The 15,005-nt window shown below is 42.9% G+C and overlaps 1 protein-coding gene across 3 annotated transcripts in view; it reads right to left on the reverse strand.

Moving 5' to 3' along the window:
• Positions 1–15,005, reverse strand: part of SLC41A3 (solute carrier family 41 member 3) — a 66,080-nt gene that overhangs the window by 20,385 nt on the left and 30,690 nt on the right. For all 3 annotated transcript variants that reach the window (XM_072598351.1, XM_072598353.1, XM_072598352.1), the window contains 2 exons: positions 12,979–13,123; positions 1,551–1,697 (listed from right to left, as the gene is read on the reverse strand). In XM_072598351.1, the coding sequence (XP_072454452.1) occupies positions 1,551–1,697; positions 12,979–13,123 (292 nt within the window). The remainder of the gene's footprint in view (positions 1–1,550; positions 1,698–12,978; positions 13,124–15,005) is intronic.

Genomic DNA, 15,005 nt, shown 5'->3' on the forward strand with positions numbered 1-15,005 from the left:
ATATAATTTATGACAGCAACAAAGCTGCCATATAATTTATGACAACAACAGCTCCAAAAACTCACACCAAATAGACAAGAGATGTGCTTTCTATGTTTTGGTCACAGAGGAGTTAATCTGAGGAGAACCTGACCTGGTTTCAGTTCCTACCTGGGCTCATCTCTTATCTGAAAAAAAACTCACCCAGTTTTCCTCTTTCAAGTCCATAGGACCAGGAGCCCTAGTCTTGTTGAAGAAGTAGGGAGTGTTTAGCCCAGGGAAGAGAATATTTGAGAGGACAGAGTAGACCTTGCGTCACACAGGGAAGTAACTTCCTCTCCTCGGGCTTTGGTTTCCCCATCAGCAAACTGGGAGCAGCAGGGAGCACCATGTGGACTAGATTGATCACTGGGGTCCTGTTCTAGCTCTAGAACTATGCTCCTAAGATCTTACAGAACTGAGTCACAGAAGCAGAGTTGGGAAATGCCTCAGTGGCCACATATAGCCCAACACATACCTGAAAAAGGAACACTTCTCCAAGTGGTTATTCAGGCATCATTCAAACACCTCCAATGAGAGGGGACCCCTCCAGGTAACCCATTCCACTTCTGGATAGGCCTGATTATCAGAAAAGTCCTCCCTACATGAAGTCTACATTTCTTCTTTGTAATGTCCATCCACTGGTCCCAGTCCTGTTAGGGTCAACAATTCCAATTCCCTTTTCACATATCAGTCTTTCTACTGTGTCCTCTCAAATTGTCTCATTGCTGGGCTAGACATTTCGCATTACTTCAACAAGACTAGGGCTCCTAATCCTGAGGGCTTGAAAGGGAAAATCGGGTGAGTTCATTTTCAGACAAGAGATGACCCCAAATGTGCATTATCTGTGTTCAGTTTCTGGCTGTTCCTTTTCCCTTGGGGGAGGGCTCTGGTGATCTGCCAGGTGATTCTGAACATGTGGCTATTCCAGTGCATGATGAAATGAGGTCATCTGGCTTGGCACCTGTGGACTAAGCTTGCTCTGCAGTTTTATTCAGATTCTGCAGGCAGTTAACCAATCACAGCTGTATGAGAACAGGAGGAAAGGGATACTCAAAAAGCACCGAGCATTCTTGTCTGAGTTCTGCTGATGTTCTGATTTTCTGACAGTTGTGTCTCCTCTCGAGGCCTCTGCATCCTCAACTACAAAGTGAAGGGCTTTGCAGAGTTTTAGTCTTACAAGATGCTCTCTGGATTATTTAATTCACCCCTGGCCCATTTTATAAATGAAGAAACAGCAGCCCAGAGTGGGAGAGCAACTAGTTCAACATCATACAGAGGCAGGACAAGGACTAGGATGGGGGTCTCCTGAGTTTCAGGCCAGGTGGCTTACCTTGATGGATGTAGCCTCCTAGGAAGGAGGGTCTCCAGGTCAGCTGCTTACAGCTGGTGTATTCTAACTCCAGTTTCCTAGAGCAGTCTAGGTTGTGGTTCCTGGGACATATGGTGTATGTCCTGGGTACCTCCTGGCCCTACCTCCCTCCACCTTCTGACCATGATCCACTGAACCCTGAACCTCTTGCAGGCCATACCTATGTATCTGTACAGGATGCTGCTGGTGCCCGCCAGAATGCATAGGGATATGACATCTCCAAGCATGGATGCAATGGGTGTGGCAATGTTGTCTGGGTTGATCCCTATCTTCCGAGCACCCAGCACCACACAAATCGTCAATATTCCTGCAGAGAGAGAGACAAAGAGAGAGAGAAAGAGACAGAGAGAGAGAGAGAGAGAGGAGAGAGATACTGGAATTATGAGTATATCTTCATCTAATGGGCTCTGAACAAATAAGAGCACCAACAGCTCACCCTTCTAAGAGGCTTTATGACCTTCCTGCCCATCCACCCTGGAGGCAACAAAGCATCTCTCCCATTACCTTCAGGTACACATTCAACGATCTCTGTTAGCTGGCCTTCTATGAATAGAAGCTCTCTGGTAATGGGCACTTTTGCATATCAAACACAGGGCAAGAACCCAGGTTTCTAATGTCTACTTGCCAAGGTCCTGCATGGTGTTATGATGTTTTCTGAAGCCTGGTAGATGGCTAGGTGGGCAGATAGTTGGGTGTAAGGCAGCTCGGTGGTACTACGGACAGAGCATTAGACTTGGAGTCAGGAAACCACAAGGACGTATCCTGTCTCAGACACTTAATGTAACCATATGACCTTGGTATAATAATAGCACCTAGCCCCCCCGCTTGTTGTGAAGACCAAATGAAATAACATGCGTAAAGCGCTTTGCAACCTTTAAAGTGCTACGTAAATGCTAACTCTCTCTCTCTCTATATATATATGCGTATATCTATATCTACATATACACACACAAACATATATGGGATTCCAAAAGTTAGTGCAGTTTTAATCTTTAATGATAATTTTAAAGTAACACATTTACTATATGTTAATAGCCAACATATAATTATAGCTAATAACAGCTTTGAGCTTTAATAGTTTAAACTGACGATAAGACTTCTGGGACACCCTGCATGCAAAGTCAGATAAACCTATGGTACATACTTCCGGGCACTCTGCTAAGCACTGAGGATATAATTAAAAGGTAGGAAGACAATCCCTGTCCTCAAGGAACTTATGTTCTCATGGGGGAAAGACAACATCCAAAGGAGAGCTAGAAAGGAAAGGAGGGACAGAGATCAATGGCACTAGAAAGGGAAGGAGGCTGATTTAGGGGATACAATGGCCCAGGAGACCCCTTTGCCAAGGTCAAAAGAGTGTGAGTTCACAAGACACCCGAGGCACGTGTAAGTGAAGCTTCTGGTCAAGGAGGAGTAGGCAGGCTAATTCTCACGGAGAAACCTTAAGTCTTGGGTAACAGGACTCAACTATTTGCCTGCTCTGATGAGCTAATGAAAGCAGTTCACAAGCCTGGCTTTTTGAACAGGAAGTGGAAGGTTGATGAAATGCCAATGTGTCAATCAGGAAGGGCAGCTGAGATCAAGGCGGAGCCTCTGATCTAAGTAAACAACTAGATCAGAATGCAAGTGTAAGCAGAGGCACAGCATTGATTAGGCCTTGTTCTTCGTATATGTTAGTCAAGCATTGTGGTCTCTTGAACACAAATGATGAACACTTCAATTTAGAGCTGTCTGATTATGAAACATAAAATAGATAATTTTGATTATATTAAAATACAAAGCTTTTGTCCAAGCAAAACCAATGCAAACAAGATTAGAAGGAAAGCAGAAAAAGGAACAAAAGGAAAGCAGGAAAGATTAGGAAGCAATCTTTATAGCAAGTGTCTGATAAGGGCCTCGTTTCTCAAATATATAGAGAACACAGTCAAATTTACAAGAACACAAGCCATTCCCCAGTTGATAAGTGGTCAAAGGATATGAACAGGCAGTTTTCAGACAAAGAAATCAAAGCTATCTATGGGAATATGAAGAAGTACTCTAAATCACTTTTGATAGGAGAAATGCAAATTAAAACAACTTTGAGGTACCACCTCACACCTATCAGATTGGCTAATATGACAAAAAAGGAAAATGACAAATGTTGGAGAGCATGTGGGAAAATTGCAACACTGATGCATTGTTGGTGGAATTGAGAACTGATCCAACCATTCTAGAGAGCAATTTGGAACTGTGCCCAAAGGGCAACCAAACTATGCACACCTTTTGACCCAGCAATACCACTTCTAGGTCTGTATCCCAAAAGGAAAAAGGACTCATATGTGTAAAAATATTTATAGCAGCCCTATGGGTGGTGGCAAAATACTGGAAACTGAGGGGATGGCCACCAGTTGGGAAAAGACTGAACAAGCTGTGGTATATGAATATAATGGAATACTATTGTGCTATAAGGAATGATGAGCAGAATGATTTCAGAAAAACCTGGAAAGACTTGGATGAACTGATGCAAAGTGAAATGAGCAGAACCAGGAAAACATTGTACGCACCATCAGCAACACTGTGTGATGACCAACTATGAATGACTCAGCTCTTCTCTGCAACACAATGATCTGAGACAATTACAAAGGACTCACAAAGGAAAACATTACCCAAATCCAGATAAAGAACTGATGGACTCTGAATACAGATCAAAGCATATTTTTTCCCACTTTATTCTTTTTTTGTGGTTTTTCTTCCTTTTGACCTGTTTCCTCTTTTACAACTATGGCTGATATGGAAATATGTTTTACATGATAGCGCATAAATAACCTATATCAAATTACTTACAGTTTTAGGAAGAGGGGAGGGAGAAAAATTTGGAACTCAAAATCTTGTAAAACTGAATGCTAGAAAATTGCATTGACATGTAATTGGGGAAAAAGACTATTAAAAAAAATAAAGAAAAAAGAAAAAAAAAACAATTTAGAGCTGTCTGGGAGATTTTTAGACCTAGCAGAAGGTTCCAATGAGGGGAGCTTAAAGGATATGATTTCAGGGTGGGCACGTGGAAGGAATTCAATTAAGTCTCCTGTTCGACAACTTCCAGATGTTCCCTGCTGGGAATTAATGGCAACAAGCATCCCCCACCAGAGGGCATAACCCAAGGCAGAGCTGGCGAGAGGGATGGAGCCTGAAAGGAGAGAAGGTCAGAAGAGCTGGGGGGGGTCTATGCCTTGGATCTGACAGTTACACTGGGCAGTGACCATTCTGCCTTCTTTGGGCCTCACAGTGACAGCCCCCACTTGGTGGCCACTTCTGGGATCTGCCCCAACTCCTCCATTCACTGGGCTGTTGCCCTGCTAGAGGGCAGTCCACTAGCTTCTTCCTGGTGGTTTCCTCCTTCTACTCCCCACCACTCTCAAGATACCCCACGCCTAGCAGCTTTTAACCTGTTCTCAGAACCTTCATTTACACCAAAGGCTGCAGTGACTGACAATAGCTCAGAGTGCTGCTTCTGCCTCCTGACCTGTCAACAGAGATCAAAGTCTTAAAGGGATAAACCTCTAATGCTGGAATTTCAGGCAAAACTTGGGGCCACACTGGAGAAGTCTTCACTACGCATCTTGCTGTTATGAGTCACTGCACTTCCTGGTCATCTAGTCACTCAGCTGCCTATATTTCAACCATCACCTTCATTTGTCCCCCAAAGCAACCTTGGACTCTGCCATAGGCTCTTTCAGCTCAAACAAGTAAGCTTTTACAGTATCTTGCCTGGAACCAGGCCAACATACTTTTTCCTGGCTAATTTACCAAGTCAATGCACGCATGCCTCCCCCCACCCCAACCCTTTTAGGTATTATCTTACCCTGTTAGAATTTAAGGTCCCTGAGGGCAGGGTCAGTCTTGTGTTTGTATCTCTAGTACTTTGCACAGTGGCTAGCATACTAAATCCACTTTCCTTCCTTCTTTCTTTCTATCTGTCATCTATCATCTCTCTATCTATTACTGTTATCCATCTGTCATTTATCCATCATCTCTATCTGTTCCTCTATCATCTTCCTATCATCCATCCCTCTATTATCTATCTATCCATTTATCCCTCCATCTACCATTTCTCTCTCTATCCATCTACCCCTCAATCATCTATCCTTTTATCTATCCATCTGTCACCTATCCCTCTATCTCTCTATACATCATCTCTCTATTCATCCATCCCTCTATCTCTCTATCTATCATTTCTCTATCCATTTGCCTCTCATCTGTCATCTCTCTATCCATCCATCCCTCTATAACTCTATCCATCATTTCTCTATCCATCCACCTCGCTATCTATCCATCTGTCTATCATGAAGAAAGCCCCATCTCATCATTGGCTCCTAAGTTCCTCTAGCTGGTGAGCTTTGAGGGGAACCCTAAAATTTCTTTAATAGAGAAATCAAAGACTGAGTAAAGTTCCTTGAAATTTGGTCCAATGCTCTTATTACAGATGAAGAAACTGGGGCCCAGAGAACTGCTGTGACTAATCCAAGGTACCAAAAGGAGGGGCTCTGTCAAAACAGTCAAACTGTATTACTATGGAATGCTCTGGAAGAGGAAAGGTTATCATAACAGACTCAGGGTGGGGAAGGGGGAGATGGGAGCAATGCTTTTTTCTCAAAGCCAGAGAAAGAAGGCAACCAGATGGCAATAGCATGTTCTGGGACTAACAAAAAAACAAACAAACAAACATCTTCTGTTTCACCCAGTGGGAAGAAAACCATGGTACTTGCTAATGCCAGAAGAACACAAGAAAGGGCTTTAGAGTGAACATGAAGACTTGATGGGACCTTGGAATACAAAATGTCAAGGCTAGAAGGGATGTTAATGATCATTTGGTTCATCTTCCTCATTTTACAGAGAAGGGAACCAAGGCTCAGAGATGAAAAGGGACTTCCTCAAATGAGTAACAGCAGAAATCAATCATGGTCTCCTAGCTTGATGTTCTTTCTACAACACAAGATTTTACTCCATAGTAGAATCAGATGATTGGTCATTAAGGTGAGTGAGGGATGTATGGTGATATCCTCAACCTTTGCAGGGTGATTGATGCCAGTGAGGACAACCAAGGACTCTCCTAAGGAGGAGGAATGATGCCCAAGAAAGACAGCTAGGAAATGGATGCAACTCATCCAAGGTAACATAGCTACTATGGACCAGGAGGGACCCTGTCAGAAGAGTCAAATTCTTACCAATCTGGAATGTTCTCAGAAGATGAAAGTTTATCGTAACAGGGTCACAGGGCTGACCCATGGAGGTTTCCCCTTATTCTCTTGGGGTTTGCCTGTGATTTCCTGCTCTCCCCAACCTGGGGAGAACATTAGGTGGATCCAGGCAGACACAGTGGCATGTGTCTCACTTGGGATATCCCTTCTCCCAGAACACATAGCTAAGCTCATGGCGGGTGCTACAGAATTGAGTTTTTTCTGATATTTCTTAAACTTTGTTATTTCCCTTAGAAACCAAGACAGTGCTCTGTATATAGCTGCTGCTTAACAAATATTTCCAGAACTGGCTGAGCAGGGCTTCAAGCCACAGTATGAAAGCATTATACCTAGATAACCACTAAGGACCCTTCTAGCTTGAACACTAGAATTTTATAATTTTTCTCTGCCCTGCCCTCCCCTCCCCTCCTCCCAACCTTATTTACCCCTAAAGGGTGAGGGCAAGGCCTGGGTAGGGACCTGAGATTTAGAAATAGCTATGATAGCTGTTTAAAGGAAGCCCATGCTGCCCTCCAGGGGTGGACCCTGGAATTCATTTTTCCCTAATAAGCAGATGAAAACCTCCCTACTTCCTAGCATAATGTGCCTAGGATTCTTATAACAGAGGAGTTGCATCATCCTACAGTCTCAGGTCTTGCAGAGAGCTAAATAATACTTTGGTTTAACTCCCCCTCCCCCTATCTTATAGAGGAGGAAACTGAGACCGTCAGAAGGCCCAAGGTCACAATGAATTGGTGGAAGAATTTGGATCAGAACCTAGGTCTCAGAACTACTAGCCCAGTGTTCTTTCCATTCCCCAGAAAGATGAGGATGACAATGCAGGCACCCCAGGAGAAGCAGCCCTGGGCTGAGGCTAAAATGTCACTGACTGGAAGCAGGGTCGTTCCCCAAAACCTCACTCTCAACCTAGTGGAAACACTAGGGCATCTGGGCCAGAGGAGTCTGATGCACTATAGAACAGAGCAGAACACAAAGCAAGGGGCTGACAACAAACTGCCCCATGGGGCACAACTAACTTGTACACATTATATTCAGGTTTACAAATCCCTGTCCTGACAATTACCCTGTGAAGTAGGTAAGTCAAGCGTGATCATTCCCATTTCACAGATAAGGAGAGAGGGTCAGAGAGCTAGAATGACTTGTTCCAGTGTGACACAGCCAGCAAATTATAGATCTCTATCTGGAAGAGAACAGAGGTCAGAGTGACTTTTCCTTAGTCACACAGCTACTAAATTGTTCAGTCATTTTAATTGTGGCTGACCCTTCATGACTCCATTTAGGGATTTCTTAGCAGAGATGCTAGAGAGGTTTGCTGTTTCTCCAGCTCATTTTACAGATGAGAAAACAGAAGCAAACATGGTTAAGTGACTTGTCCCACATCACAGCTAGGAAGTGTCTGAGGCCAGATTTGAACTTAGGAAGATGAGTCTTCTTGACTCCAGGGCTGCCATTTCTTTCTCCAGTGGATTAAGGTAAATAGAGGTTAAGAGATATGCCCAGGATCACACAGCTAGTAAGGGTCTGAGGCCATATTTGAACTCAGATCTTCCTGATTCCAGGCCTGACATTCTATCTACTTCATAACCTAGCTAGATGCCCCAGATAGTAAACTGAAGAATCATAAATCCAGAGCAGGAAGGGGACTTAGAAGTTAACCAGTTAGGGGAGGAGTCAAGATGGTGGAGTAGAAAGACAGACCTACTCTAGTTCTACCCCCATAGCTCATAAAATACCTGTAAAAAATGACTCTAAACAAATTTTAGAGCAGAAGAAGCCACAAAGTGATAGAGTGAAGGAGATTTCCAGCCCAAGACAGCCTGGAAGGCTTACAGGAAAGGTCTATCTCACTGGGCTCACAGCAGAGCACAGCCTAGCCTTGACCATGCAGCATAACACAGAAAGGACTGGAGCAAGCTTCAGGGTGCAGAATCACAGGCAGCAGCTACAGTTCCAATATTTCTCAACCCACAAATGCCAAAGACAGATTCATAGGTTGGTGAGAAAGTGCTTTTACCCGGGTGAGAAGGGAACTCAGTCTGGCCCTAGCCCCAGCGCTACAGCGGTCATAGTAGCATCCATTTTAAGAGCCCTCAGCCTAAAGACCCTGAGGAAATCGAGCAGTTTATCTGAGTCTCAGCTCTGAGTGGCAGTCCTGGGATGAGGAAGAGCTCTGGCATAGTGGAGCTGGTGGAGGCTCTGGAGAGGGAATCCTACTCACAGATCCTGGGCAGAAAGGAGTACTTGTGGTAGCTCATAGACCACAGCACAGGCCAGGAGAGGATGAAACTCCTCTCCCTTGATTCTGCCACCTTGGAGGAACTGAGAACTTACAGGTCCCTAGAGGACCCTCAACTTGGCAAAGGACTCAAAAGTCAAGTAACTGGCTGAGAAAATGCCCAAAAAAGGGAAAAAAAATAATATAGAAGGTTACTTTCTTGGTGAACAGGTATTTTCTTCCATCCTTTCAGATGAGGAAGAACAAAGCATACAATCAGAGGAAGACATCAAAGTCAAGTCTTCTACATCCAAAAACTCCAAAATAAATATGCAATGGTCTCAGGCCATGGAAAAGCTCAGAAAGGATTTTGAAAATCAAGTAAGAGAAGTGGAGGAAAAATTGGAAAGAGAAATGAGAGCAATGCAAGAAAATCATGAAAAGTGAGTCAAACCCAAAAATGCTGAAGAAAATAACTCCTTAAAAATAGACTAACCCAAAGCGCAAAAGAGATCCAAAAAGTCAATGAGGAGAAGAATGCTTAAAAAAGCAGAATTAGCCAAATGGAAAAGGAGGTTCAAAAGCTCACTGAAGAAAATAGTTCTTTAAAAATTAGAATGGAGCAGATGGAAGCTAATGACTTTATGAGAAACCAAGAAACTACAAAACAAAAGAATGAAAAAATAGAAGACAATGTGAAATATCTCATTGGAAAAACAACTGACCCGGAAAATAGATCCAGGAGAGACAATTTAAAAATTATGGGACAACCTGAAAGCCATGATCAAAAAAAGAGCCTAGACATCATCTTCCAAGAAATTATCAAGGAAAACTGCCCTGAGATTCTAGAACCAGAGGGTAAAAGAAATATTGAAAGAATCCACTGATCCCCTCCTGAAAGAGATCCAAAAAGAAAAACTCCCAGGAATATTGTAGCCAAATTCCAGAGCTCCCAGGTCAAGGAGAAAATACTGCAAGCAGCTAGAAAGAAGCAATTCAAGTATTGTGGAAATACAATCAGGATAACACAAGATCTAGCAGCTTCTATGTTAAGGGATTGAAAGCCTTAGAATATGATATTCCAGAAGTCAAAGAAAGTAGGACTAAAACCAAGAATCACCTACCCAGCAAAACTGAATATTAATACTTCAGGGGAAAAAATGGTCATTCAATGAAATAGAGGACTTTCAAGCATTCTTGATGAAAAGACCAGAGCTGAATAGACTTTCAAACACAAGAATCAAGAGAAACATGAAAAGGTAAACAGGAAACAGAAATCATAAGGGACTTACTAAAGCTGAACTGTTTACATTCCTACATGGAAAGATAATATTTGTAACTCTTGAGACTTTTCTCAGTATTTGGGTAGTTGGAGGTATTATATACATATCAACAGGGGGCACAGGGTGAGTTGAATAGGAAAGGATGATAACTAAAAAAAAATTAAGGGGTGAGAGAGGAATATTATGGGAGGAGAAAGGGAGAAATGGAATGGGGCAAACTCATAAAAGAGGCAAGAAAAAACTTTTTCAATGGAGGAAAAAAGGGAGGAGGTGGGAGGAAAAAAGTGAAGCTTACTCTCATCACATTTGACTTAAGAAGGGAATAATATGAACACTCAGTTTGGTATAAAAATCTATCTTACACTACAGGAAAATAGAGGAGAAGGGGATAAGTGGGGTTTTGGGGCAATGACAGAAGGGCAAATGGGAGGAGGGAGTAATTAGAAGTAAACACTTTTGGGGAGGGACAAGGTCAAAAGAGAGAACAGAATAAATGGGGGGCAGGATAGGATGGAGGGAAATATAGTTAGTCTTTCACAACATGACTATTATGGAAGTCTTTTGCACAACACACATGTATGGCCTATATTGAATTGCTTGTCTTCTCAGTGGGGATGGGTGGGGAGGGAGGAAGGGAGAGAAGTTGGAACTCAAAGTTTTAGGAATGAAAGTTGAAAATTGTTTTTGCAGGCAACAGGGAAATAAGAAATACAGGTAATGGGGTATATAAATCTATTTTGCCCTACAAGAAAATAGAGAAGATGGGGATAAGGGAAGGGAGGGATGTGATAGAAGAGAGGGCAGATTGGGGCAAGGGGTAATCAGAATGCACAGTGTCTTGGGGTAGGGGTAGGGGAGAGATGGGGACAAAATTTGGAACTCAAAATCTTGGGGAAATGAATGTTGAAAACTAAAAATAAATAAATAAATTTTAAAAAGAAGTTATCCAGTCCAAATCCCTTATTTCAGAGATGAGAAATGGAGGCCAAGACCCCTTGTGACTTGCCCAAGGTCACCTACGTAGTAAGAATCAGAGCCAGGATGTAAACTTGGGGCCTGTGACTACAAATCCAGATTCCCAGGTCCCATTCTGTTTCCTATGCCCCACTATGCCCCCTTCACTCCCTTGCCAACCCCAATACTGAAATATGGGCTGGAACTTAGCTTATGGTGTCCTTGGCTTTATGTCAGAGTACCCAGACTTGTCGAGTCTCTAGGCAAAGGGCCTCAGTTGTCTCTTTGGACATAAGAACACATTATTGAGTGACAGCAAAGGAAAGGACCAGGGAACCATTCAGGCTCTGCTATTTACCAGCTGTGTGATCTTGGGTAAGTCTCTTCCCTTTGGGCCTCTGTTTTCTTATCTATAAAATGGGGTTTGAAAGACCTGTCCTACCTTTGTCACTGAGTCACTTCAAGGAAGAAGCCAGAGTGCTTTTCTAGTAAGGCTGGGTGCCAGAGATCTTTGGTCCCTCCTGGTGCCCGGGGAAAAAAATGTTACCAGAAATCCTTGCCTACTTTCTGGGATGGATCTCTACTGCAAATGAGGGTAGAATCATGGCATGCCCTGTCCCTGTGCTAAATCGGCACCTGGGGAAATGCAGTGAGAATGCCGATGTTGCAGAAAGAGTGCTGGATCTGATGTTCGGGTGCTTCATTTAGGTCTCCATCACTCTCCACAACTTTGTGACTTTCTCTCCATCACACCAAGCTAAGTCAGTTACATAATTCAATGAGCATCTGAAAGGGAGGTTCTTAAGCCTCACTTTCCTTGTTTGTAGAATGAAGGGATCAGATCAGATCATCTTTAAATCCTAGGGTCTTATGAGACAGTAGGAAAAATAAAGGGCAGCAGAGTACAGGCAACCCCAAATATCAGCTATATTTTCTGCTAAAACAATTTTCTGCTAAAAAACAGAAAAACAAAAATCAGAAAAAAGCTCCTATTTAAACATTGATAAAATGTTAAGAGTCTGTGGACTCGGATGCTCTTACTGCTTCCAATAGAAAGAAGATTCCATTCTCTGCCTTTCCCTAAGACCAGGGAGCCCCAAACAGGAGAGCATGTCCCATTTCATATGCTCATGGAATCACAGATTTAGAGCTAGAATGGGTCTTCAAAGTCTTCATATGCCCATTTTACGGATAAATAAACTGGGACCCATACAAGTTAGGTACTTGCTAGTGTCTGAAGCAGGATTCAAACTCAAGGTTTCCAGACTGCCTTTCTTGACATGCCTATCACAGTGCCTGATTTGTCATTGTGAATGCTTCATTCCTTTCTGTTTTAACTGTTTATTTGGTCCGAAACTCCTTGTGATAATAATAAAGGTACCCCTGGTAAGGGAGGTAACAGCTAACACTGTACGGGCAAGGAGATGGCTAATGGATAGCCAGAAGACAGCAAGAGATACAGCCTCAAGTCCCCCAACACCAGACCTTAAAAGAACAAAACAAGGACCCAGGACAGGTGGTGGAGTGGGAAGGATGGAAGGACCAGGAGGAAGGAGATATCAAAGATCCTCTTCTCTTGAGAGGGCTGGCCTTGCCTCCAGTGGCTTGGCCTAGAATTTCTCTCAGAGAACCATTCCTTGGGGATGGAATAGAGAAGACAGAGATGTTGATGGTGGTGGGGCATGTGGAGAAGAGCCCAGTGAAGCAGCAGGTGAAGTGGAAGCTTGGCTTGGGTGAAGCTAAACGATGGAGTAATTGGCTGGTTAGGAGAGGCCTAGCTCTCTGGGTTTTGGGAACTTAGCATTCTCAGAGCCTGCAGGAGAGGCACATTCTGTAGGAGAGGTCTTGTCTGGAGCCAGCTGGGTAAAGTCATAGGCAAAAAATGGTAATGGTGCTCACCTAAGAAAAGGGCGGCCATGAAGGCTGTGACCACACTGCTGGCACACAGGACCCCGATGTGGGACATTTCAAGTTTTTGTCCAGAGATGGTTTCCAGCACAAGGGCAACAACAGCAGCCAGTAGGCCCACAACTGTGGCCTGAATCTGTCAGGGCAGAAAGCACAGGTCAGGGCTTGTAGTGGGAAGAAGAAAGGGAAAGGGGTGAGATCAGGAAGCAAGAGGAAGCTGGAGAAGGGGGGAGAGAAGGGAGGGGTCATCAATTTTTAGATTTTTAAATGGACTCATCTAGTCTAACCCCATGAGTCAGAGGAGGGCAATAAAGATGGTGGAGAGGCTTGGGTTCATGCCATATAAGGATCCATTAAAGGAATTAGGGATTTTAATCTAGAGAAAAGAGACCTCGGGGGACACATAACAGCTCATCCAGTGTTTTCCACTGTACCACGGAGTCTCTCTACCTCCCTCCTTCTTTGGTTGACAATCCAAAACATAATCTAACAAATCCTGAGCTTGAAACGTTTCCAATTCTGTTCCTCTCTTTAGTGGAAGGGTTAGACTTGGACCATTCTGCCGTGCTTTTAGAAGAAGAAACCCCTTCCTAAGGGCAAGGCTGGACTTTCCTATTAAAGAAAAGTACTGGATGTAGCCTGAGGGTAGGGGGAGGTCACATATGCATATAGGTATATACAAAATAGAGGGACTTGGTGGATAAAGTGTTGGGTTTGGAGTCTGGAAGCCTCAGAATCCAGCCTCAGAAACTTCCTAGCTGTGTGACCTTGGGCAAGTCTTAATCTCTGTTTGCCAGTGCAGAACAAAATGGCAAACCACTCCAGTATCTTTGCCAAGAAAACTCCAAGATAGAGGTCTATGGGGTCACGAAGAGTCAGATATTATTAAAATGACTGAATAATAACAACAGAGAAAATAGACAGAGTCCAGTACTCTTGCACTGGGGACCCCAGTCAGGGATTTCCCCTCCCTTTCTCTTGTGTCTGGCCTTCCGACAACCCCTTCTCCCCCTTGGAACAAAGGAAACCTTTTTGCCCCAGAGCCCAGACCTTCCCCCCAAACAGTAAGCATAATTTCATCGGCAGTCAGATCATAACAATTTGATACAAGAATGTGACTTTTAGGTAAAATAAAAAAAGCAGATCTATTTTCCGTTATGGAAGGTCATGAATATGTCAAGTGTGCTTCGGTGGAGCATTAGGACTTGATTGTGGGGAAATGGATATCTAAGGAGTCAGGAACAAGACACAAATAATGGTGAGAGGTCCAAGTTTGTTACCATGATTTGAAGCAAGATGATAGAGTTTTGCTGGAAAGAAACTTTAGTATTTAGAGAATGTCAGAGAGATCTGGAAACAGGAACTAAACAGAGATTTACTAATGGGATAGAAAACCTGAAAGTGAGATACTGAAGCTGGGGAAGAAAACTGGATAGTAAGGGAGAACAAAATATACATGTTTAAAGGAATCAAGGTGCTCCTCTTTTCACTTATAAGATGAAGCTAAATGCAGGGACCAATTATTAAAAAAAATGACTACACTGTCACCTGAAGAATGGGGAGGCCCAGTTTGCTTCACAGACAGCTCCTGCACTGTTAAAAATCAAGCAAATACTGTATATAGAAACTCCAGAACTTTTCCTAGGATTGCAGAGGACCCTTGTTCTAATAAAGTTAGAGGATTCAACCCAGAAGCAGGATACTTCCAATGCATAATTTTTAACTGGAGAAACCCCTCAGGGCAAAAAGAAAAGTTAAAACGTTTAGGAATTTTTATAGCCTATATTATACTATCAACAAATTCAAGTATAGATATTGAAAGATCCATGTCACAAAAAAATTGGAACCAGCCAACTTTTAAGCAGGTAAAATTATGATGCCACAGGAAAAGTGGTTTGCATGCATACTGGAAAAATATATTGAACTATATATTATATTATATTATTTGCTACTTATCATATATTTATGCTATTATACATCATCATATATTATTATATGAATTAAAATTTTCCCTCCTT

Source organism: Notamacropus eugenii, chromosome 3, assembly GCF_028372415.1.
Source record: "Notamacropus eugenii isolate mMacEug1 chromosome 3, mMacEug1.pri_v2, whole genome shotgun sequence".
NCBI classification, from domain to species: Eukaryota; Metazoa; Chordata; class Mammalia; order Diprotodontia; family Macropodidae; genus Notamacropus; species Notamacropus eugenii.